We start from the raw sequence: 24,452 nt of genomic DNA on the forward strand, positions 1-24,452 counted from the left end.
GACCAGCCGCTGTGGTAGGAAGGCGTGCATTTGCCTAGAGGACCCGCTGTGTAAGGGGAGGTTGGGAAAGTCTCCCTAGAAGCTGTTGATGCCGTTTCATTAGCCTTGGTTAGATCGGGGGTGTTGCTAACATGAAGGAGAAACCCTATTTCTCTTACATTCTTCTTGCCCTTAAGACTGGCTTTAGGGACAGGGAATTGAACTTTTGCACTGACAGATATGATCCCTGCAGGGCTCAGCAGGTGGGGTCTCAGAATTATGAATTGGAGGGCCAGGGCTGGGGAGACCAAGAGAGGAGATGGGCCAAAGAACAAGGTCTGAACAAGAGCTCAGAGAGTGGCAACAGTGTGAAAAGTCTGAAATCGGACCCTGACCCAGATGACAAGAGTCAAGAAGCCCCGTCCTGCATGTCTCTTGGCAGCACGTCCCTAAGCGCCCCTTCCATCCACTGCCCCTCCGCTGCGGTCTGCATCAGCATCCTCCCGGGCTTGGGCGCCTACTCCAGGAGCAGCGACTCCAAGTCCAGCTCAGACAGCGAAGGCACGATCAACGCCACTGGCAAGATCGTCTGCCCCAAGCCGGGGTGACTCACTTCCAGGCCCGGACTGGCCTCTGACTGACTGCACCTGGGCTCTATGGTTTATTAGCTTTCAGAGACCAAGAAGGAATTTTCTCCTTCTTAGGTGCTTTCCTCTGGATGACATCCCAGTAAGGCAGGAGCAAGCCTTAGGGAGAAGTGGGCCCTCCACGTCCCTTTCCTGGAGTTCAGCGGGACTCCTAGCAGAGCTGGGCTGCTTTGCCTTTCAGAGGTGATGAGAAACTGTGGGGTGCCACCCTAACAGGCATAGCAGACCTGAGAGTCTTCCCCAGGCCCCACTGCAGAAGCAGGGGCCAGGGTCCCTCAGCAGCCTGGCACAGACCTGGGTAAGGCATAGGTGTGTCGTACACGTCACTGTTCTGAGTGTGGATGTCCAGGTCCAATTGCACGGAGGCAGACCCTGAGGAGAGGAGCGCTCGTGGACCCCCAGAGAGCAGTCTCTGCACTGAAGGGCTCAGGACAGGGGCACAAGTGTATCGCACGCCACGCACTAGAGGAATACACTTGCAGGTTATGGTGCCACCATCATTATGCTGGGCAGTACTCCCCAACTAGGTCTGTAGGGTATGGGAAATTGAAAATGGATCCTGGTCAAGAAGTTAGAGTCCTAGAAATTCTGCATAAACTGTTGGTAAATCACCTGCTTAGAGCTTAAAAGGACCCCTCCCCATTCAGGTGCCCTTCTGGAGGAACCTGTAGCATGACACACACATCTGGCATGTAGCTGACCCCTGTAGCTGGGCCGAGCACCCTTATCCTGCCTTCTCCCCTTGCTCAGTGCACAACCTCACCCCTGCAGCTCCCTTTTTAGCCGCCAGTGCTCGCCCAGTCCAGGAGCCCCCGATGCACACAGTGCCACCCGCTTCCAAGGGATGAAACTGCCAGGACAGCATACCAGCCACCTCTCTTGCTCTGAGATATAGGCCTGTCTGGCTCCAGTATCAAGGAAGTTGAGCCATAGTCCACGGAGGGGAAATTACAAAAGGAGACACCCCGCCCCCCCTTCTACACACACAGAAGCTGAAGTATAAGGTCTCTAGTACCTCACTCTTTTCCTATCGTATCCACACACCCCAGAACCTCAGAGCCATTGTCTGCAGTGAGTTAAACCAGAGGCACCAGGACATGGTTTCTATGGCAACCCCTGGAGGCTCTAATTCAGCTCTGAGTTAAAAATGATATCAAATAATTGGAGAGTGCCGGAGAGCGCAGCCAGTGCCTGACCCCATGTCCCCTCTGGTTCCTAGACTCTCAGGTATTCGGGCTGTGGGGGAGGGAGAGGTTGCTGAGAGAGTCCACAGCATGGAGGGAGCAGGACAGAGACACTAGGATGGGACCGGTGAACAGGCTCGAGGGAGATAAGTTTGGGTCCAGTTTTGGCCTAGCAATGAGTCTGGAGTTAGCCCACTGTGGCCCGAGTTTAAAAAGGCAGCTGAGATGGCACAAGTCCCCTCCTAAATGCTGGAGCAGTGCCTCCTGAAGGCGCCTGTGGAGCAGGTATTTTCTCTGGTGGAAAGTCAGGGTTGGAGGATCTCGGCTGGACCCCAGCCTGCTCCTCCTACCTCCTTTGCCCTGAACCCAGCCTGAGGGGACAAGGCTCACCCCCGCCCCACAGCTGGAGAGTCCTTCCATGTGGCTCGGGGCCCCCAGGGAAGCAGGAGGGGACCCATGATGGCCGAAGCGTGAGTGCCCACTGAACTGCACAGCTTTGCAGAACCCAGCTGGGGCCGACACACGGGGACTGAAACCCGGCTAAGGAGGACTTCACTAGGCAGGCCTGACTGCACTCCGGCAAAGAGGCCTGGGCGCAAAGAACTCTTTCAGGCACTGAGAAACCACCGAGTCTGGGCAACTTGGGAGGGTCACTGGGCGCTCTCATCACATTTGAGGCCAGTGGCAACACGGGGTAGGAAGCTGGATCTTAAAGAAAGGCCACCTGAGCTCAAATTCTAGCTTCATTCATTATTAGCTGTGTGACTTTGGGCAAAGAATTTTTGTCTCAGTTTCCTTATCTGTAAAACAGAGCCCAAAGTACCCATTTCGCCCTGAGGGCCGGATGAAGTGAGCGCAGGATGTGGTCTCTGTGGTGCCCCGCACACACTGAACACGTGTCCCCGGCTCATCCTCACCGTCTGAGTCACGGGGTCGGCTCTGTGCGCAGTGGCGTCCTACACCTGGGGTGACGGGAGAGGGAAGCGGAGGTCCCGGTTATAGTCTCTGTCCCTGGTGACCTGGAGCAAATCTCTTAAGCTGTCTGAGCTTCATCTGACTGACTTCATAAATTCTTTTGGATCTCAAGACTTACGGTTTTATAAACGACATGGCTCAGGAAGGCTCCTTTCTCCCGCAGTCACACCATTCAGCTGGGAAAACCTCCTGCTGGAGGTCTATGGCCCTTGCCAGCCACAGGCAGGGTCCTCCTGCTATTTCTGTGTGTGTTATTCCTGACCTTGACTCACAATGCCCCTGACCGCCGTGGCGCAGAGGGCAGCTCCTACCTGCAGCAATGGCTGTCTTCTTGTCCACGGTCACGGCCACAGCTGTGCTGGCTGTCACTACCATGGGCTGGCCTGGCCTTTCTGGGGAAACAAAAATTGCCAAGTCACATTCTCAGTGCCCAGGGAAGAGCCAGGGGTTGGTTAGTGGTTGGGGAAGCTGAGAGCACACTGTGAATCCCAGGAGAGGGCATTTCTTGAATAACTGGTGGTGGGGGGGGTGTTGGCGACACCCCTGCTGCGGTGGACCTGCAACTGTCCCCCACTGGTCTTTGCAGATCACCCCCGCGTGTCAGGTACTGCCCCGTCCTCAAGCAGATCTGAACCTGCCAGATAAATACATCAGGGCCCCCGGAGGCCTGGACAATGCAGTGTGTCCACGTCACTTGAACACTGTGGGTTTGCTCTGTCTTGGGGCAGCAACTGTCTGCCTGCCTTGAGCTCAGGGACCCTGCTGTGACCCGTCCTCTCCGCGCATGTTCCATCCAGAAGACTTGCGTTGGGTCAAATGATTCTTCCTAGCAGAAGGATAGGCTGCATTCCAGGACTCGTGGTGGTTGATCCTGGGCTGTCCTTCATCAGTCACATGAATCAGGGTGACACTGACAGTCCCCCTAGAGGCCCGGGGCCAGGGCTGCACAGACACAGAAGGCTGGCAGGGCACTCCGTACATCCTGGTCGCTGGAGGCCGGCCTGCCACCACCACCCTGTTCTCAAGCCATGCCTTTCACTGGTGTTACAGATGGTGACTGCACTTCTGGGACACTGCCAGCCTCTTCAAGGGCAAGGGGCTTGTTTTGAGCTGCTCTGCACCCCCTCTTTTAGGAGAATCAGGCCACCATAAGGACAGAATTTAGGTGGCTGTGTTGGCTCGACATGAGAACAGAGATTTCTGGCTCAGCGGTGGTCTGGGCTAGTGTGTGACCTTGGGCTTTTTAATCTTTATCAGTCCAGGGACATGGTTCCACTTTTCAAAGCATTCTTTTTGTTGTTCTTAAGATTTTATTTTTATTTATTTATTTGCAGGGGATGGGGGCACAAGTGGGAAGGGAGGGGCAGAGGAAGAAAGAAGCTCCCTGCTGAGTCCCAATGCAGGACTCCATCCCAGGACCCTGGGATCATGACGTGAGCCAAAGGCAGATGCTCAACCAGCTGAGCCCCCCAGGTACCCCTTTTCAAAGCATTCTTGTCTACAGGCCAAGTTCCATAACTAAAATTCCCAACAAAGGGGCAAAATTTTATCAAGTACTGTCTTGTGGGGAGGTCTTTATATCAAATGTTGCTTGAAACAAATAGGTCATGAGAAGCTGACGTGGAGATCGTCTGTTGTCATGGAACTTAAATTATGCTTTCTCGTATCTATTTTGCTAAGATCGTTCGTCATACCTTGCTATAATCCAATATCTCACAGAAATCCATAATTACCCTGATTCTAGAAACTTGCAATATGGAGTATTATCCTTGATTCTAGAAATCTGCCATGATAAAGCCTCAATAAACACAGAAGTCAGCTTCCTCCCCTTGCTTCTAGAAATGTCTGGAGGCAGGAGGGACAGGCCTGAGGCACCTGGGCTCCGTGCTAGCAGATTTCTCAGGCGCTGGTTGCAAAAGACAGTTCCACGTGGGCAGGACTCAGCCCACCAGGCCCCAGGCAAAAGGCAACAGAGTCAGCCTGGAGAGGCGGAGGGAAGCCTCCATTAACCCTGGAGGCGGCTCCTCTGCCTCTTCGGGGTGCCCGCCCCCCATTGAAATGAAGCTGTTGTTGTTTCCTTCCTTGGGGGAGAAGGGGGCTGTGCAGAGGTGCCCACGTGTCTTCAGGCACAGGCAGGAGCTAAAGCAGCAGGCGAGGGTGTGAAAAGAGAGCAAGCGCCTGCCTCCCTACTTGACTGTCCCCCCTTTTGGGTTGCCAGCTTCCCTCTCTTCTCCTTGCGGCTCAGTTCCCCACCCACCGCCCTCCTACCTCACCGCCACAAAAAGCAGCCCCGGCAGCCTTCAGGCATGGGCCCGGTGACAACGCAGGTAGGAGGGCGCCCTCATCATGGGCTGGGGGCAGGGGACGGGGCTACACCCCAGAGAACCTCCCCAGGACCCTGCAGGTGGGAGCCGTCCTGGGGGAGCCCTTGATGCCACTTTAGAAGGTGACATGAAGAAAGAGCTGCCCCTTTCTGGCTCTGGGGATGGCGTGGCGAGGAGCCCTTCACCTTGGCTTTGGAAGCCTTCTTGGTGGGCTTTCACTGGGACAAACAGCATTCACTTCCTCTTCCCCTTCCTGCCTCACCCTGGGGCAGGAAAAGAGCCTGGGCTTTGGTGGGCAGAACTTGGGTTTGGCCTGGCTCTGTGCTCCCAGAGCTATGTGTTCCTGGGCAAGTCACAGAACCTCTCCCAGCCTCAGACTTTTCCTGTATAAGAAGAGAAATAATAATGACACTTACAGGGTTGGGGAGATTGTATGAGTTGTAGGCTCTGGAACGTTTTGTAAAGTACATTAGCAATGCATTTGGTGGGGGGGAACAGGCATAGGATGGAGATGTGGGCTTAGGCACAAGGTGAAGAAGGCATCAAGAGGGCATAGAGGGGGACCTCCTCCTTGCTGCCTGCAGCCCCAGGAAAAGCCCCTGGGAGTCCGGATCTCCTCCAGCTGTCAGTTCAGGGCACTTCTCCATCAGGAAGTTGGAGGATGGTTTTGTTGAAAGTGGTGGCTGGAGGGTTTGGGTGGAAGGGCATCTTGGAGGGGAAGTACACTCTCCGTTCCACTAGACTCCCGGCTGGGGTTCTCCACTTTCCCCCTCCCTTCCTTCTCCTCCTTCTCCTCTTCTCACCCGTCCCCCCACTCCTCCTCCTCCTCTCCTTCCCAGTCTTTCCTCTCTTCCCCTCTCCTCCTCCTCCTCTTCCTCTCCCTCTCCTCTCCCCACCCCCACCACCTCTGCTCACTCTGTCCTGGGCACAGATATTCCTAGGCCCTCTCCTTCCACTGTGCTGGGGTCAGTTTCCCCCAGTGGACGACGGCCTGTTATGCTGCAAACTCTTAGGCCCTGCAATGTGTCCCTCCACCTCTCTGGGCCGTAGTCTCTTCAAGTGTAAATTAAGAGGGTGAAGCTATGCATCCTCCAAGTCCCTTTCTGTTCTAAATATTTCGCAATTTTCTTGTACTCTGTTAGAGTCACTTAATTTTTCTTTATGGGGGCTGTTTTTCAGAATGGGGTCTGGGGGTGGGAGTTGGGTGCCGGCAGCTCAGAAACCCTTCCTGGGCCTTGGACTAGTAGAGATTTGGTGGCTTGGTCCAAATTTGGCTGCCCCACTTCCTCCCCCTCAAGCCCCCCTCCCCCAGGGGGCACCCTTTATTACTCGGAGGTCCTGAGGAGAAGATGGGGGGCTCAATATTGCAGCTCCTGGGAGACCATAAGGGAGTGGAGACCAGGCTGCTTTTTCTGGGAAGTAGTGTGATGGGGCAGTGAACCTGGTTAAGCACAGTGGTCCCCTGATGGAATGAAGTCTGTTACTTTCATCTGGGGAGCTTTCAAAGATACTCAGATGTTTAGAAACAGAAAAATCTTAAAGATCAACTCTTCCAATATGCTTCCACTTGGAATCTGGGCTAGAATCCAGCTCTTTTTGACTTTTGGGGCAAAACTCTTTCCTTTGTGCCATGCTGGATTTTTAACTTTGGTTGCTGGCTAGGGGATAAAATGATCTGTCCTATATTCAGGGCAGAGATCAATAGTGTGGTGAAACAGGAGTGAGCTTTCTCAAGGCGCTAACGTGTCAGGACGGAGGGCTGGGAGGGAACCCAGAGGCGTCGACATTCTGTTCCATATCTGCTTCTGTTTCCCCCCAAGAGCAGCAGGGGGGAGGCACACTCTAGTCCCAGTTCGGTCCCAGAGCACAGGGCTACGGATTACCTGCTCCCTCTGCCGATCGGAGATTGAACACAAAGCTACCCGCAGGCTGCTCGGCGGCCTGGCGGTACCACAGGGGGAAGCCGTCCAGAGTGAACACACTGGCCTCATCCTCAGGAGTCAGGAACTTTCTGCAAAGACAAAGATTTGGTAGCTCCCCACAGATCTGGGAACACGCTTGTCCCTTTCTCTTTTTTCCACACAGGGTCATACTGGCTGGGCCAAGAAGAGAGATTCATCTCTGCTTTAGTAGAGTTGCAGGTAGAAAATATTGGCCGCTAGACTGATTTGGTTACCCCAGATGATGTTCCCCAGCAATTCCTGCCTTTTCCAGATTCAAATGTTGTTGCACCTGATGGCATGTTAGTAGCTAGAAGAGGTAGAGCGCCTGTATTGTGAAAGGGGACTTTTTTGGTTAAATGAAAACTCCTTTGCCTGCAGGGTTTGTTTCTTTTGGATATACCCTAATTTCTTTTAGTCTGGCTAATTGGCATGTCTGAATGGGGAAATTGCATGGTGAATTCTATCACTGCACTAATAGAAGGGCATAAATTCCCCCAAAATGGTTACTTCAAAAGTCATTGCCTCTAGGGTTTAGAATGGATGATGAGTTATCTTTTTCTTGAGCAGCTTTACCTTGCTAATTATGGTTTTGCATTCCCTGAACACACAGCAGCCAGCAGAAGGGAGTGCTGGTCCAGAAGCAGAGTGGGAGGCAGGGAGAAGCTGGTTTGTGGATTAAAAAAAGACATTGTGGATAACCCATAAGGTGGTTAATTGAAGTTTGATTTTAAGAGTGGTCCACTTATGTATTCCAGAAGCTACCTGCCTTGTTGCACAGTTCCTGAGCTCGCCAGTCACGCCATGGTCTAGGTGAAGGGAGCCCTCTGGAGTTGTGTGGTCCCTGTGTGGCCATTCATGGTGGCTGCTTTTGTGACCCAGGAGGGTCTCTCTGTATTAAGATTTCTCTCTTCCATTCTTCGAAGGCTTTCAGAGGGTGCAGGGGACTGCCGAGGACGCTTTACCCCCTTCATACTGCCCGGTGCGGTTCACCCTGCCCAACTTTGGCCAGACAATGACATGGGTATGCAATTTTCTGAGTGGGGGTGGAAATTTAAGGGGAGGAGGAGGTATGAGTGGGGGGCCAGCTGGGTAGTGACTGTGGGGAGGTCAGTTCCCCATGCTGTTCAAGGCCTTTGGGTGAATCTAAAATTTACCCACCAGATTTGGTCCACTGAGTCATTTGCTGTGTCTCTAACTGGACCATGGTAAGGGTCAGAGAGGCAGAGGGCTCTCTTCTCTTCACCTCTCTGGAAGTAAGGAGATATGGGGAGAGGGAAAAACAACTTGATTTGTTCTCCTAGAACGCCTTAGCTTTTTAGCAAGTGTGGATCTGTCAGAGTCCTGGAAGAAGCTCCTAGATGGCTGGGTGTGCTTAGATTCAGTGAGAGGAGCAGGGAGTGGGTGAGAGGCAAGGACCATGGGGTGCTCCCTTGGCCATTCTCTTCCAAAGACCTGCTGACTTCTGCCTATTTGAGTCTCCTGGTTTGCGAGTGGCTGGTTGCTCTGCTCTCCCAACCCCCACCTGGCCTCCTTCTCTGGCTCTTATTCTCCCTTTGCTGCAGTACTTGGTGGGGAGGACACCCAGCCAGCTGGTCTCCCAGAATGCAGGCTTTGCCTCTCAGCTTCAACACTATTGACATCTTGGGCCACACAACGGTTGTGAGGGTGTTTAACACCATCCCTGGTCTCGGCCCACTAGATGCTCATAGCAAACCCCCGTCCCCGAGCTGTGACAACGAAAAATGCCTGCACACATTGACAAATGTCCCTGGGGTGGGGTTGGGGGAAAATCACTCCCAGTTGAGAATTGCTGGCTTAGGGGATATGTAAATTGTCAATAAAGGAGGGGACACAGCCAAATGATTTTGCTTGTCACATACAGACTGTACCAAGGGGGAAAACAACTTCTGGGTTTCCTCTTGTGGAAGTGATTAACCCTTCCAACATTAGTGTCCCAGCCACTTTTTTGCCTGACTGGGCCACTGTCCCTCCTTTCCTGGGGACGACTCCAGGATGCATATAAGCCTGGTGGAAGGGTTACTTTTCTGACTCTCTTAATCTACAAACCACCACCTTCCACACTCTGTGCCCTCCTGGTCTCTGAGAGTCTGCCTGCCCACATGCTGCAGGAACACCCTGGAGGGATCCCTCTCCCGGGGTGCCCAGCATGACTTACTTGTCAGAGACCTTCTCCGAGCCCACAAACAAGGTGCTTCTGAGGAGGCCAGCGCGGGTGCCCAGGAAGGCCATGTCCACCACTTGCTCTGACTCACTGTGAGGCGGACAGAGCAGATGTCATTACCAGGCACTACAGCAACAGGTCTAGGAAAGGGGGCACTGGGAGGCTGGGGAAGACCTGCAGGTCTCTGCTAGTGCCTGGCCTGATCTTCCTGGGGTGGGGGTCGGGGGCCAGGCAGAATGGATGCTCAGAGGGTTACACACACACACAGATACACACACACTGCCATCCACCGTGAGCATTATTTTGTTATATCTGGTAGACCCGGCGACCCTGGGCAGCACCTCCCCTTGTTAATGTGTTCCCCTGGGCCTCTGCCTTTCTGCCTTTTTTTTTTTTTTTTTTTTGGTTCCTAATTTGTCCATGCAGGTTTTAGGGGAGTTGGCTCTGAAAGACAGGAGGAATTCAGGAAAAGAGATGTTGTTTTGTGACCTCGGGAATGGGAACTTCTTACGACTGACACAGGACACTTCACGGTTTTAAAATCGTTTTCACATGTTTACCTTATTATTAAAATGGAAAAGGAGGAGGAGCAGGCATGGTCTTCACCCACCCATGTGAACCCGGTGGACTTTATAACCTCGCCAGCAGTATTGGAGAAAGAAAATCCATTAGCTAGCTGGAGTGTAACTAATAATTCTCATGGTCCCAAAGCCATATTTCCACGATGATGGCACAGGTGTGGCAGTCATCACTTCTTCTTCTTTTTTTTAAAGACTTCAGTTTTTTTGAGATAAAATCGACATAAAATTGTAAGATTTTTAGTGTTCATTATGATTATTTGATATATGTGTACACTGTGAAAGGGTTCCTCCCATCTAGTTAAATAACATGTCCATTATATGAGGTATTTAACTTTTTTTGGAGGTTGAGAATATTTAAGTTCTACTCACAGCTAATTTCAATTATATAATACAATCAATTATAGTCACAACGTTTTATTAGACCCTCAGGTCTTCTTCCTCTTGTAGCTGAAAGACTGTGCTGACCTGTCTTCCCCCAGCAGCCCACAGCAATCACTCTCCTCTCTCTGTTTCTATGAGTTTGACTTTTAAAAATTTTCTTCTTTTCTAGATTCTACATATAGGTGATGCCATGTAGTATTTGTCTTTCTCTGTCTGGCTTGTCTCTCTTAGCATAATGCCCTCCAGGCTTATCTAGGTTGTCACAAACGGCAGGATTTCCTTCCTTGTGGCTGAATAATATTTAATTGCATATATATATGTAATATATTACATATATATATATATATATATATATATATATATATATATAGCATCCTCTTTGTCCATTCCTCCATTGATGACATGTTGTTTCCATATCTTGGCTATTGTAAATCATGCTGCAATGAACATAGGTGTGTAAATATCTCTTTAAGATAATGGTTTCATTTCCTGTGGATAAATAATGAGAAGTGAGATCGTTGGACCATATGGTAGTTCTCTTTTGAACTTTTTGAGGAAGCTCCAAACTATTGTTCCTAGTGACCAATTCACATGCCCACCAACAGTACACAGGGTTCCCTTTTCTCCACATCCTCGCCAATACTTGCTGTCTCTTGTCTTTTGGGTAACATTCTAACATGTCAGGTGATACCTCGCTGTGTTTTTGGTTTGTGTTTCCCTGATGATTACTGATGCTGAGAACTTTTTCATGCATCTGTTGGGCATTTGTAGGTTTCCTCTGGAAAAATGTCTTTTCAGCTCCTCTGCCCTTTAAAAAAAAATCAGATCGTTTTGTTGCCCTTGAGTTCTGTGAGGTTTTTTGTTTGTTTGTTTGTTTGTTTTTAACATATTTTGGATATTAGCTTCTTATCAGATATGATTTGCAAATATCTTCTCCCATTTTCTAGGTCGCCTTTTCATTTTATTCTTTTTCTTGCTTAATTGCTGTGGCTAGGACTTCCACTATTATGTGGAATAACAGTGGTGAGAACAGATATCCTTACTTTGTTCCTGATCTTAGAGGAAGAACTTTTCAGCTTTTCATTGTTTTTACCATAGAATATGACATCAGCTGTGGGCTTGTTACATGTGGTTTTTATTTAATTACTTCTAACTTTATTAATATTCTTGCCCCTCACCCAGTTTGCTACAGGTTATTACCCAATTTCTCGCAGTACCTAGATCAGTGGTTTTAGTGATTGTAGAAGGTAGGCAATACCCAAAGCATTGCCAAGGGGAAGTTTTTTTTTTTTTTTTTTTTTTTTTAAATCAAGGCTCAGCTGTGTGGGTATTGGGGATTCCCTACTGGGATTCTGTGAAGAAGGCTGTACCATGTGACATTCAACTGATGACACCTGGAGCTGGATTAAAGCACTTGATCTACAGTCTGGAAAACCACTGAGGAATGGATCTGGAAATGCAGACAGGGCCTGCCTGTCCCCCTCTGATGTTGTAGAAACAAGAATTTCTGGGGGTTGGGGCCTAAGTGACTTTCTCTGAAAAGTTTCCTGAGGCAATTAAAAAAAAAAATATTTGAGAGGGAGAGAGAGAGAATGAGCAGGAGAGTCTTAAGCAAACTGCATTGAGCACAGAACCGGATGCAGGACTCAATCTCACAACCCTGAGATCACCACCTGAGCCAAAACCAAGAGTTGGACACTTAACCAACTACACCACCCAGGCACCTCTGATGCAATTCTTTATTCAAAAGTAGTAGAGAATAGTCTAATGAGACTCCTGTACCCATCAGTCAGCTGCAACAATTACCAGCCCATGCCAATCTTGTTTCATCTACAGCCTCCCCCAGCCTCTCAACTAGATTATTTTGAAGCAAATCTCAGATATCATTTCATTGGTGAATATTTTAATTTCTATCATTAAAATATAAAGAATAAAAAAATCCTTTATTCTTGCCATTATCACACCCAAACCCACCCCTCCATTCCTTAGTTGCATCAGATAATCCATGAATCCAAAATCCTTTTTTTAGCTTATTTGAATCAGGATCTGACTAGGGTCCACAAGTTCATGTGTCTCTTTTCTTTCCTCTCTCATCTATCTAGATCTAGATAATAGAAATTTATATTTATTGAACTATAATCCACTTGCCATACAGTTCATCCATTTAAAATGTACAATTGAATGGTTTTTAGTATATTTACAGAGTTGTGTGGCCATCACTCGTCAATTTTAGAACATTTTCATCATCCCCAGAAGGAACCCACACCTATTAGCAGTCATCTTTAGTCACTTTCAGCCTTTCTGTCTCCTCTCTCTGTCCCTTCTCTTTCCCTTGCAATTTATTCACTGAAGTAGGTCATTTGTTCCGTAGTGTTTCTGCATTCTGGGTTTAGCAGATCATGATGTTGTGGTGTTAATTAGCATGCTCTCGTGTCCCCTGTATTTCTTACAAGCTAGCAGTTAGACCTACTGGCTTGATATAGGTTTGAGTTATTATAGGCAGGTGTTCTTGGTCATGAGGCACATACTATCTGATTGACTAGAGGTGGCCAAATAGGGATATTCCTTAATTTCTTCCTTATTTTATTTGTATCTGAAATACTTGAATAAAGATAAACTTCTCCTCATCAATATTTGGCTATCCTGAGATGCAAACTTGTATAGGAGAGCCAGGATAAATAATTGAATCTCTGTTCACCAGTTTTTAGAAAAATGAGTTGGTTTCTTAACATTTTCTGAAGATGACTAAAAATCTTTTTTTTTCCTCCTCAGTACCATTATGAACACAGGATTTAAACACATTAAATATGTTTTAATCCATTGAAGTTGTCATTACTTTGGTTACTCTAATTGTCCCCCCTTTGACCAGTGAAAGCCACTTTAGGTTGGTTCTGGGGTCCCCCAGCACAATGTCATGATAGTCTTTAGTAACTTCTTCTGGATATGATAAGATGCTCCTGGCTCATGTTTTACAGTTCTGCCCCTGTCCTGAAATCAGACATTTCTCCAAGGGTTGTTGACTCATTTTAATGAGGACTTCTTAATATGCACATTGAAAGTCCACAGTCCAGCTCTGGGGTGCTCACTGAGGTTGGTTTTCTCCATGGACAGGGCCAGGGTATCCTTCTTGTTCTTTCAGGGAAAACATATCACAAATTCATTGATGTTTCCAATTCATATTCAGCAGCACATCTTAATTTCTTTGATCTAAAACATTTGCATCTCTTTTTTCATTTGCTGAAATCCTTGGCTCCTAATGACATTAACATAATACTATTTGCTCTATTCATCTATATAGTTTGAGAATAATAGTGCCAATATTGTTTCTAGCAATGTGGTTATTGAACACGGTTAAAGATTTTATTTATTTGTTGTTTATGGTTCTGTGTTTTCAAGTCCCTTGAAAGAATTTACTTGTTATGTCATGAATTTGATACAAAACTATGTTTATTTGTTTCATTTGCCTTCAAATTTTTAGAGCTTATTTAAGAAAATCTAATCTTGTTTTATAATGATATAAAGCATTTACATGGTTCCAAAGTCAAATATGTAAAATAAAGCATGTTCATAAGCCTGTCTCTGTCTCTATCGCTGTTCTTTCACTCTGCCTAAAGTAATCTTTTTTTGTTTTCTTGTTTATTGTTTCATTAAAAAATATAGGTGCACATATGTATACATATACATGCATCTCTATTTATATATATGTAGGTAACTATGAAAATATATTTGTTTCTCCTGTTTTTAAATAAGTAGTGGGGGTATTATATATACTTTTCTCCATTGGTAAGACCATTCCAATGCAGTATGTAGATTTGTCCTTTTTTATAGTTACATAGTGTTCCATTATGTGGGCCTACCATGGTTTATTTAACGAGGCTCCTACTGATAGATTTAGGTTATTTCTATCTTTCACTGTTATAAATGGAGCTCTAACAAAAAGCTCATGTATGTAACTTTTCCTGTTTTTCATAGTATATCTTAAGGATACATTCCTAGAATGGTATTGCTGAGTCAGAGTGTAAATGGGTATGTAATTTATTAGATATTATCAAACTGTCCTCCATAGGCTTTGAAACATTTTGTATACCCACTGACAATATACACAAGCCTGATTCCCCACAGCCTTGCCAACCTGACTGGCAACAAACTTAGATGTTATCAATCTGATGAGTGACAGTTCTAATTTAATTTATATTTAATTTAATTAAAAACTTGGTACAGTTTTAATTTGCACTCCTTTTATTATGAACTAGACATATATTTAAGGACTATTTGTATGTATTCTCTGAACTGTCCATATTTCTGGTCCTTTTTCCTTCAAAGTGATTGGATATTTTACTTCTGTATTTTTGAAGTTCTTCGATAATGTAGGGATAGTAAGCTTTTGTTTGTTATATAAGTTGCAAACATTTTTCTGGTTTGTCATTTCTGTTTTCACTTTGCTCATGTTTTTATTTTTGCCAAATCAATATTTTTATGCTGTTAAATTTGTCAGTCATTCTTTTATTGCTTCTGAATTTTGAGTCATCATTGGGAAAGGCTTCCTAATTCCTAGATTTTAGAGCAATTGGCTCATTTTTTTATTTTTTTGTAGTACTTATATGGTTTCATTTTTTTTTTTTTTTACATTTAAATCTCTGAGTCATTTGGACTTTATCCAGGTGTATGGTGTAAGGAAATAATACAATTTTATCATTCTCCATATGGCTCTCAAACCACGTACTAAAGAGTCCATTTTCCCCTGGTCTGACATGTCTTTCCATATGCATTTAGAAGAATTTCCGGATTTTCTATTCTGTCCCCTTGTCTGCCTTTCTATTCTTGTGTTAATACTATACTTTCTAAATTATAGAGATTTTTGCCATATGTTTTAATATATTGGTAGGACCAAACTTCCTTTGTTGCTTTTCTTTTTCAGAGATTTTTTGACTATTCTTTCAAGTAAATGTTATAATCCATTTATCTGGATCCAGAAAAATACTGATGATATTTTTATTGGGATTACATTAAATTTATAAATTAACTTACGGAGGATTAATGTCTTTGTGATGCTGGTTCTTCCTACCCCAAGACACTGAATATCTCCTCATTTGTTCAAGTCAACTTTTGTGTCTTCCAGGAGTATATTATAATTCTTCTTGTGTAAGTTTTAGGACAAATTTTATTGTTTATACCTAGGTGTTTCATTACATTTTATTTTTTGTACTCTTGAATATTTTCACATGACATTTTTAAATCTAGTTTTTTTGTTTGCATAGACAAAGGATCTTAATTTTTGAATGTTCATATTATACCCTGCTACTTCACTAAATTCTCTTATTGTTTATGGTAGTTTTCCTATAAATTCTTTTGGAGCTTCCAGATATATAATCTTATGACCTTCTTAAACAGAGATAATTTACTTTACCTTTTCCACTTCTCACTGCTTCTATGTGCATTCTCTTCTCTGGCTGCCCTGACTGATACCTTCTGACCTTGTTAAGCAGTAGTAGGGGTATGGGAATGCCTGTCCTAGTCCTATCTTTAGCTGAGAGAGGCTCTAGCTCCATTCAGATGTTGACTTTCAGGCTTATGTCAAATTTTTTTTGAAGATTTTTATTTTTAAGTAATCTCTACACCCAACATGGAGCTCAAACTTACAACCCTGAGATCAAGAGTTGCATGCTCTACCGACTGAGCTAGCCAGGCACGCAGGTCAATTTTAATTTTGTTGATTAGTTTTTTAAAACATGCATGGATATTACTATTTGTTCAAATATATTTTCTGCATTGATATTATTGATAGGGCATTATATTACCGATATGCCATTTTATATTAATTCTCCAGGCCTTCTTTTCTTTTCTTTTTTCTTTTTTTAAAGATTTTATTTATTTATTTGACAGAGATCACAAGTAGGCAGAGAGGCAGGCAGAGAGAGAGAGGAGGAAGCAGGGTGCCTGCCAAGCAGAGAAACTGATGTAGGACTCGATCCCAGGACCCTGAGATCCTGAACTGAGTCGAAGGCAGAGGCTTAACCCACTGAGCAACCCAGGTGCCTGTCAGGCCTTCTTTTCTAATATACACCTGGGTTAAGAATATTTGTTCTTCAGTGTTTCTCAACTTTAAAAATGTCTCTGGCTAATCTCAGAACTTGGAAAGATGAAGATCATGTCCCTTCTCTCCAAACCAGTGATCCAATTCCCTAGACCCCAGAACCAGGCTGCCAGGTTTTGATTCCAGCTTTGCCATTTGGGAGGCATACGACCTTGGGCAAGTTGCTTATGTCACTCTGCCTTGGTTTCGTCATCTGTAAAATGGGGATAACGATAGTATCTATATAGCAAGGTGGTTATGAGGCTCACTGGGTTAATATATACCAAACACTCAAAACAGTGCTTGGCCTGTTATATATATATATATTTTTGTTCTCTAGTTTTATTTAATTTTGTAGAGATAATACATTCACATGGCTCAAAATTGTACCCAAAATTTATACAGTGAAAAGTGTCCCTTCCATCCCTGTTTCAGTTACCCATTTTTCTACTGAGAAGCAACCAATGAGAACTCTTTCCTACTTGGTCTTTCAAAGATAGTCTATCTGTACATGCACATGTACAGACATACTGTCTTGCCTCCATTTTATAGAAATGGTATCACACTGTGCACAGCTTTTTGTGTCTTGCTTTTTTAAATAGGTGATTGTTTCATATAAAATGTTGTTGTTTTCAGTAGGTTAGCATTAATTAACTTGAGTGTCTTGGGGAGGTTTGACATCTTCATGATGTTAATGTTGAATCTTCCTATTCAGGAACAAGGTGGAGTCCACTATATTCTTGACCTCATTAGTTTTTTACCTTCCCAACATGCATGTGTGTGCATACACACACACACACAAGCCATTTATTTCTTCTTTCTACCTATCCCTTAAATATGATAGCACCAGGTAAACATCAGCAAAGGGAGTGAGGAAATCAAAGGCACTGGGAAAGACCAAGGCCAAGTCTGTACTTTGTAGTGTCTTGAGCTTACTTGCTGGAAACGAGGTCCTGATCTACTCAAACCACTTTTACCAGGGCACTTGGTAAAGGGGCTCCCACAGCTACAGCCCAGCCTCAGAGAGGTGTTCCTGGAATGGGGCTACTGCAGTGTGGGTGGGCGATCTGGACCTATGCCCAGGAGACCATACACTTGGTGTTTTTCCAGAGGGGAGAGCAGCAGCATGTGTGGGGTGTGGATGCCGTGCCAAGTCCCTGCTTTACGGGCCATGTGAAGGTAGCTCTCACTCCCCCAACGTCTTCCCACCCTCATCAGATTCCTCTTGGACCCAGTTGTCTCCTGAGCTGCCAGCCACCTAGTGGGAGGGACTCTGACTCAGCCAAGGGAATCCTGGGAGCTGGGGGTGCCTCTCCTCTCAGAACCCTCGCCCAGCCCTGGACATACTCAGAGGCGTTGAGAGCCAGCGCTGTCCAGTAGGCCTCCATGGGGGCGGTCACCACAGCGTCGAGCAGTACCTCCCGCACAAGCTCCTCATCACCTGGGGGCAAAATAAGAGACCAAACAACTTATTTCCTCCATGACGATAAACACAGCTCATCTGCCCTTACGAGGAACTCTGACCTCAGGGGATGGGATGTGCATCATAAGTCCATGTCTGGGACTCATAGAACCATCTATATGAGCTAGAGGAAGTCATGTTGCTTCTCTCAGCCTTCACATATTCAATCCCAAACAATACGTGAGTAGGTCTAAGTGGTTTCTAATGCTCTTCCCAGTTCTGGTATTCTGTGAGGTTAGAACTCCCCCGCCCCCATGACATTAGCCCTTGTCCTGACCCAGCCCCCTCTCTTCTCTGCTGCCATCCCTCTGCAACTTGGTTATCTCCCTCCCAGCACACTGGGGTTTTGCCAGGTCTGTGAGTTTGAATTTGCCTCAGAGCCTCCAGGCATGCTGTTCCTTGGTCTGGATGCTTTCCCCCTACTCTTTGCATGGGTGGTTCTTTTCCCAATCTCCTTTTTAAAAAAAGTATTTACTTTTATTGAGGTGAAATTTACTTAAAAAAATCCACCAATTTAAAGCATACACATCAGTGGCATTAAGTACATTGACAATGATTGCAGCCATCACCTCTGTCTATGTCCACATTTTTATCAACCTCAAAGCCGATCCTGTGCCTGTGAAGGCAATGGGCAGCTCTTTTTCATCCTTCATGTGAGTAACAGGGTCTGACAGAGTCAGGCACTATAAAGGACCCCACACAGAGTCCTATTCATGGTACTTACCACAGTTTGGAATCCCTACATCTACACACATGCTTGCTTCTTTATGGTGTGGTTTCTCCACCAGATTACGAGCTCCCTGAGAGCAAGGGCCTCACCCATTTGGGCCATCTCTGTCGCTTCAGTGCCCACACTAGGCCTGGCCCAGAGTACATGCTCAGTACAGATTTACTGATGGAATGAATGAATGAATGCACACATAAGTTGGCCAGCATGGGAGGCAAAGTCTTCCTTGGGGGTGATACTTATACATCAGCAGGACCACTTCTCTTCCGAAGAGGAAGAAGAGGGACCCTACTGAGGGTGTGGCTGATTTCACCAGTTCCTTCTGTGTTGGGAAATTTAAGGTTAGCCTGAGAACAAGGCCCTGGAAAACAAGGCCACAGGCTACAAGACACCAACTGCTGGAAGACGCTCCTTTGCTAAGATGAGGACTTTGGGGGTACAGAGCATCAGTTACTGGCTTAGGGGCCCTCTGCTGGGTAGTGGTAGGGACAGATCTATGGGCAGGCTGAGGCCCTTACACTGTGTGTCTCTCCAGAGCACTCCCAGTGCCAGGATGAAAGGTGTTCAAAGGGATCTGGGTCCCTGACATGGGGATACACCCATGCTGTCACAGTGCCAGGACCACAGACAACCTCTTGAGCCCAAAGTGAAAATCTCCCTGTTCTCTTTAAGTCATGGGTGAGTTTGAGGGATAAGGCTACTTGGCAGTGAGTAAATTCCTCGGTGCCTCAGCCATGAAAAAGAGAGAAATCTTGCCATTTGCAACAACATGGATGGATCTAGAGAGTATAATGCTAAGTGAAATAAGTCAAAGAAAGACAAACACCATATGATTTCACTCACAGGTGCAATTTATGAAACAAAACAAACAAACAAAGAAAAAAGAGACAGACCAAAACAAAATGAAACAAAATAAAAACAACAGACTCCTAACTACAGAGAACAAACTGATGGTTACCAGAGGAGAGGTGGATGGGAGGATGGGGGAAACAGGTGACAGGGACTAAGAGGGTGCTTATCGTGATGAGCACCATGTAATGAATAGAATTGCCGAATCACTGTACTGTACACTTGAGACTAATAGAACACTGTATATTAATTATGCTTGAATAAAAAAAGGTTGATAATGATAATTAATGCAATAAAACGTCAGTAATTCAGCACTTAAAAAAAACACATCAAGACCTTACCCATCAAGGTTAGTGTACTTTTTTTCTGATTTCACTTTAAATTTGTTTATATAATTTTTGATAAGTATCATACTCGTATGTAGTTAAATTTTTGAAAAAAAGGAAAGGAAAGGAGAAAAGAGAAAAGAAAAGAAAATCTTCTGTGGGTGGGGCTGGCACTTACACTCGAGATCTGGGTCCTCCCCTGTCAGGAAGCGGACCACGGCCTCCAGCTGGCTGAGCTTCCGGTGGTCAGGGTCAATATCCGTGATGCAGTAGATCCTGAAGCCCAGGAGAGTTAATGTCACCTCAGGAAAATTCCACCTTCTTCCCTCCCATTCTCTCTTCCTCACGTACAGCGACTTACCCACTTACCAGTCACTGGCCAGGGCCAGATCTGGGTGAAGCAAGTCGTGCAGGCCTGAAACCAGAGCTCACACTCAGTATGATGCTCGGTCGATGTGGTGAGGGTATGCGCCTCAGTTGCTTACGAACAACTGCCAGGAAGCTTCTCTGGGGCAGGACTAGGTTTCATTCTTCCTTATTCTCAGCTGAGGGAGGGAGTCAACCACTATGCTGGTGGTGGGTTTGTACAGATCATGCCTTTGTCCACGTTGCTCCTGCTTCCTGAAATGCTTTTTCTTCCCATTGCCTCATGTCCAAATCTCACCTATTAGGATCTCTCTGAAAGGAGCTAATACTTTGAAACCCATGATTTTTGGCTTCAATGGTTTCATTGTACCCAACTGAGCTGAATGGCCCATTGAAAGGAGAGCCCAGATATGGGCCATGTGCGTTTTGTGTAATCTCTGTAGTCTCATGCTACCCCTGCACCAGCCGTGTGCTCGCTGCATGTTTGTGGATTGAATAAGTGAAGGAACGAAGGCCCTACAGAGCACCTACTCAGTCCTCAAGAAGGTGTCGTGGATGCCCAGGGAGTTTGGTCATTTTGGGGACAATGGGAGACCGAGAAAGAGAGACGTCCAACATCATGGACGTTGTTGTGAAAGAGCGAATGCAGGGATCACATGGGAGCACGGGGCTGGGCACAGGGGTCTACCAGGGACAGCTCCCAGAAAAGCGACATCTACATTGGGACATGAAGAGTTGGTCCAACTTAGATGGGATGAGAGGGTGGGCCCTGGAGAGGAGAGCTTTTCAAGGGAGAGAACAGCACATGGGAAGACCTTGAAGCTTAGTGCATGGAGAAATGACACCGCCCCCCACCAAAAAATTCAGAAGGCCACTGAAGGTCCTTTAGCAGTGACACAATGTGATCTGGCATTTCTAGATAGGTTCCTCTGGCAGAGATTTACAGGAAAGGAGAGGTGGGAGACCAGTTGGAGGCTGCTGTGACCGTTCAGGAGAGAGGTGACAATGACTGGGGCGGTGGCAGAGAGATGGATGGATGAGATGCACTCAAGAGATGGTGAGGGAAGAATGGACAGAATGTGGCCATTGGAACTGTGGCCCCACTGTCTCAAGACTTCCCGAGACATCCCTGAGCCCTGGGTATTGGTTTTGTGCTCTCAAGGTGCTCAGGCAGCTGGAAGTCAAGAGCACGCTGGGTTAGGGAGGGTGGGGCCCTTCTCTCCCATCCTCCCCCCGACCCTGGTTTCTCTCGGCCCCTCTCAGTTCATGTCTTGTAAGCTCCCTGTTATGGGTTGAGCTGTGTCCCCCGAAAAGATATGTTGAAGTATGAACCGCAGTCTTTGTGAATGTGACTCTATTTGAAAATAGGGTCTTGGCACATGTAGTCAAGTGAAGATGAAGCCATTAGGGTGGGCTGTGACCCGGCATGCCTGGTGTCCCTCTACAAGGCTAAATTAGAGACCCACAGAGGGAGAAACCCTGTGATGAGGACAAAGGCTGCAAGTCAAGGAATGCCTGGGGTTAACAGGAGCTAGCGAGGCCGGGAAGGATCCTGCCCCGGAGGGGTCAGAGTGGGCAGATTTCCAGAACTGCGAGAGAACTCATTTCTGGTTTTTAAGCCCGCCAGTTTGCAGTGCTTTGGTGTGGCCATCCTAGCCAGCTTCTGTGGATTTGCTCCCTTACTCTTCCCCGCCTCCTCTGTCATGCCCTCTGACAGATGAAGTCCAGCTTTGTCCAGAGAAGCACCTCCCCTCGAGGCCCTCCTCCTCTGGTCCAGCAAAGCTTTCCACGAAGGCTAGTCCTAGGCTGAACTGAGTTTGACAACTGACCCACAGATCCTGCACACCCTGCAGATCCCCTCCTGGCCAGGCAGCCCCGCTCCGAGAGTCTGCTCTCAAGTCCTGGACTGGGAGGCTTCGGCTCTGCCCCCGGTTGGCCCTGCTCAGTGCCCCGGGAGAATCTGCATTTCCCTCTTACGCTGCCCATCAGTACTCGCCACAGACCCACCGTCTTCCACAGATGTGTTCCCCAGGAGGATGTATTCTCCATGGCCCCGGGACAGCACCACTCCCAGGCTGTGGGGAGAACAGAGAACGAGCATGTTCAGCGACAGCAAGGGCCAAGGGGCACCCGGCCCACCTCCCTCCTTACAGTCACTTGAGGTTTGTGAGCTTTCTGCCCCGACAAGTGGCCTGCAGGACAAGATTTTGCCCTTGCCCTCCAGGTTGTCCCCTCTAGAACTGTTCTATTCTTTTCATCGGCCTTTCTTCCTGAGAAGGACCCTGTACGTTCTCTAGGACAGGAGCCCCCTTGGCTCCCATTTTAGTCAAGAATCATCCCGGAGCTTTCAGGGACCTCCTGAATTGTGAGAGGTTTCTGTGTCCCACGGGGTCCCACAGACAGGAGAGCCCTTTCCTGCCTGGTGAATCCCACAATGCCGTCCTCTCTCTCCTGGTAGAATACTGCTTTTAATACTTGCTGAACATCTGAATCACTTGGGGAGCTCTAAAAGATACTAGTGCTGGGCCCCCACCCCAGAAACTCTGAGTCTACTGGTTTGGGGCATTGGCAACTTTGCAAAACTCTTCAGGTATCCTAATGAGCAGTCCAGGCTGAGCAGGAGAGAAATGAGAAATGAGGCGATTCAGAGATACAGTCTACTTGTTTACTAATCTGTGTAATTCCTCAAGTTGAATACGAGTTGGAAGGAACCTAAGACAATTTCAAATTCCATCTTTCATCTTAACCATTGCTTACATTGCTTTGCTTTAAGATCCTCTGTCCTCACCGACCACAAAGAAAGAGCTACTATTTCCTTTTACAAGGGCCTCCTTCTACAGGCAAGAATCGAAGGCCAAGTGCAGTTGAGTACCTTAACTAAGGTCACACAGCCTGCTGGAGGTGGGCTTGGAACCCAGCCCAGGCAGTCCAGCTCCACCTCTGCACAGAAGGATTCACCCGCAGAGTGCGTCTAAATCTTGTTTCCTGCAGGCAAACCTGGTTTTTTTGGGGGGGCTACCACAAAAATTGCCAACCAAATCGAAGTAAATTCATTCCCCCGATGGGAGAGCTCTGCCCTGAGTGGTGGGTATTTACATCCAACCACCGCTCCCCCTTCCACACAAAACGGGGGCCCCCTCACCTGAAAGGTGTGTCACTGATGTCTGTGAAGAAGTAATCGTTGGTCAGGAAAAGAACTCTCTTCTACAAGAAAGAAGGAAAAAGGGTGTTTGCTGGGGAGAGGAATGCCTGATCACGACTCCCACCTCCTCATCGAATGCTTTGGGGTTTCATCACCTCTGTGCCTCTTCCCTCACCTCCGAACCCTCACCTCCGACCCCTCACCTCCAACTGCCAAGGACATGCCTCACCTTGTTGATGCCACAGGCAAGACCGTCCTCCAGGCCCAGCAAGCTGCGGCCACGGGGGCTGCCTGACGAAGGGACAGCATGTGCTGTCCCAGAAAGTGGCTGCCAGCCACCTGCAGCTATCGCTTGAAACGTGCGACTAGGGCACTGAAGTTTTACACTTTAGATAACTGAGTGAATATACATTGAAATTTAGATAGCCAATGTGGCTAGTGGCTACTGTATCGGGCTGTGCAGGATGGCATGGATAGTGACACTGGGGCTCACATGGGACAGGAGAGGACACCGCCAGCTGGTGTATGACCCATCTACAACCTCCTCCTTTCTGGAATACAGCCGCGGGGGAGGGGGCAGTGGTCCCTCCACGAAACCCCTCCTAGCGCCACATGCCCCTTTCACAAAGTCCTTTTCCTTGCAAAGCTGCCATATTTTGGGCTTCAGCTGAATTTGTGGAAGTGAGGGCATCAGGGAGAGCACAGTAGGGGTTGGGCACCTGGCGATGGGGACTGAAGGCCAGCTCGGCCACTTCCTGGCTGTGTGCTTTCAGGTGAGTGGTTTCACGGCTCTGAGCATTAGAGTGCCTGCTCCTAAGTCAGGACTGACAAAAGCACTCTGCGGTGCCTAAGGTTGCTGTGAGGTTGTGAGTGTTTTTCACGGATGGGGGTGGGTCCAGGGAAGAGCCGGATTTGCTCTGGGCTCTGAAGTTCTGTGGAAGGTCCTGTCTGCTTATGCCACTGGGAAAGCTGTGGGCTCTGGTTGCCTCTGGAGCTGTTCTTATTCCCTTCACTTCTTTCTGGCTTCTCTTTCATTTTGGAAATGAGAGGAAGATGTCAGAAGGGGACACAGCGGGTGTGGGGTGGCACACAAAGGTTTGTTCCTATAGGAAACCGGTTTTAGACTAAACCCGAATGAACCATTCTCCAGCCCTGGCCTCATCCCATGGGCTGCCCTCCTGCTTCCTCTGCCTCTGTCAGCTCCTCTCTGCAGTCTCCCTCCCTCCCAGCCGTCCTGGGCAGTCGGGATGGGAGCCAGCGGGACTGTGATGACCTTGGGAGTCCTGTCTTCCAAGGTGGGGCTGGCTTGAG

The 24,452-nt window shown here is 47.3% G+C and overlaps 1 protein-coding gene across 1 annotated transcript in view; it reads right to left on the bottom strand.

Moving 5' to 3' along the window:
• Positions 1–24,452, bottom strand: part of CACNA2D4 (calcium voltage-gated channel auxiliary subunit alpha2delta 4) — a 113,675-nt gene that overhangs the window by 38,044 nt on the left and 51,179 nt on the right. The window contains exons 19-26 of the mRNA XM_032844455.1: positions 23,142–23,203; positions 22,007–22,074; positions 20,003–20,048; positions 19,812–19,909; positions 17,617–17,710; positions 9,229–9,324; positions 6,993–7,120; positions 3,097–3,177 (exon numbers count right to left, since the gene is read on the bottom strand). Coding sequence (XP_032700346.1) covers positions 3,097–3,177; positions 6,993–7,120; positions 9,229–9,324; positions 17,617–17,710; positions 19,812–19,909; positions 20,003–20,048; positions 22,007–22,074; positions 23,142–23,203 — 673 coding nt within the window. The remainder of the gene's footprint in view (positions 1–3,096; positions 3,178–6,992; positions 7,121–9,228; positions 9,325–17,616; positions 17,711–19,811; positions 19,910–20,002; positions 20,049–22,006; positions 22,075–23,141; positions 23,204–24,452) is intronic.

The sequence above is a fragment of the Lontra canadensis genome, unplaced genomic scaffold (genome assembly GCF_010015895.1).
Source record: "Lontra canadensis isolate GAN:19392208 unplaced genomic scaffold, GSC_riverotter_1.0 scaffold153, whole genome shotgun sequence".
Classification (NCBI taxonomy): Eukaryota; Metazoa; Chordata; class Mammalia; order Carnivora; family Mustelidae; genus Lontra; species Lontra canadensis.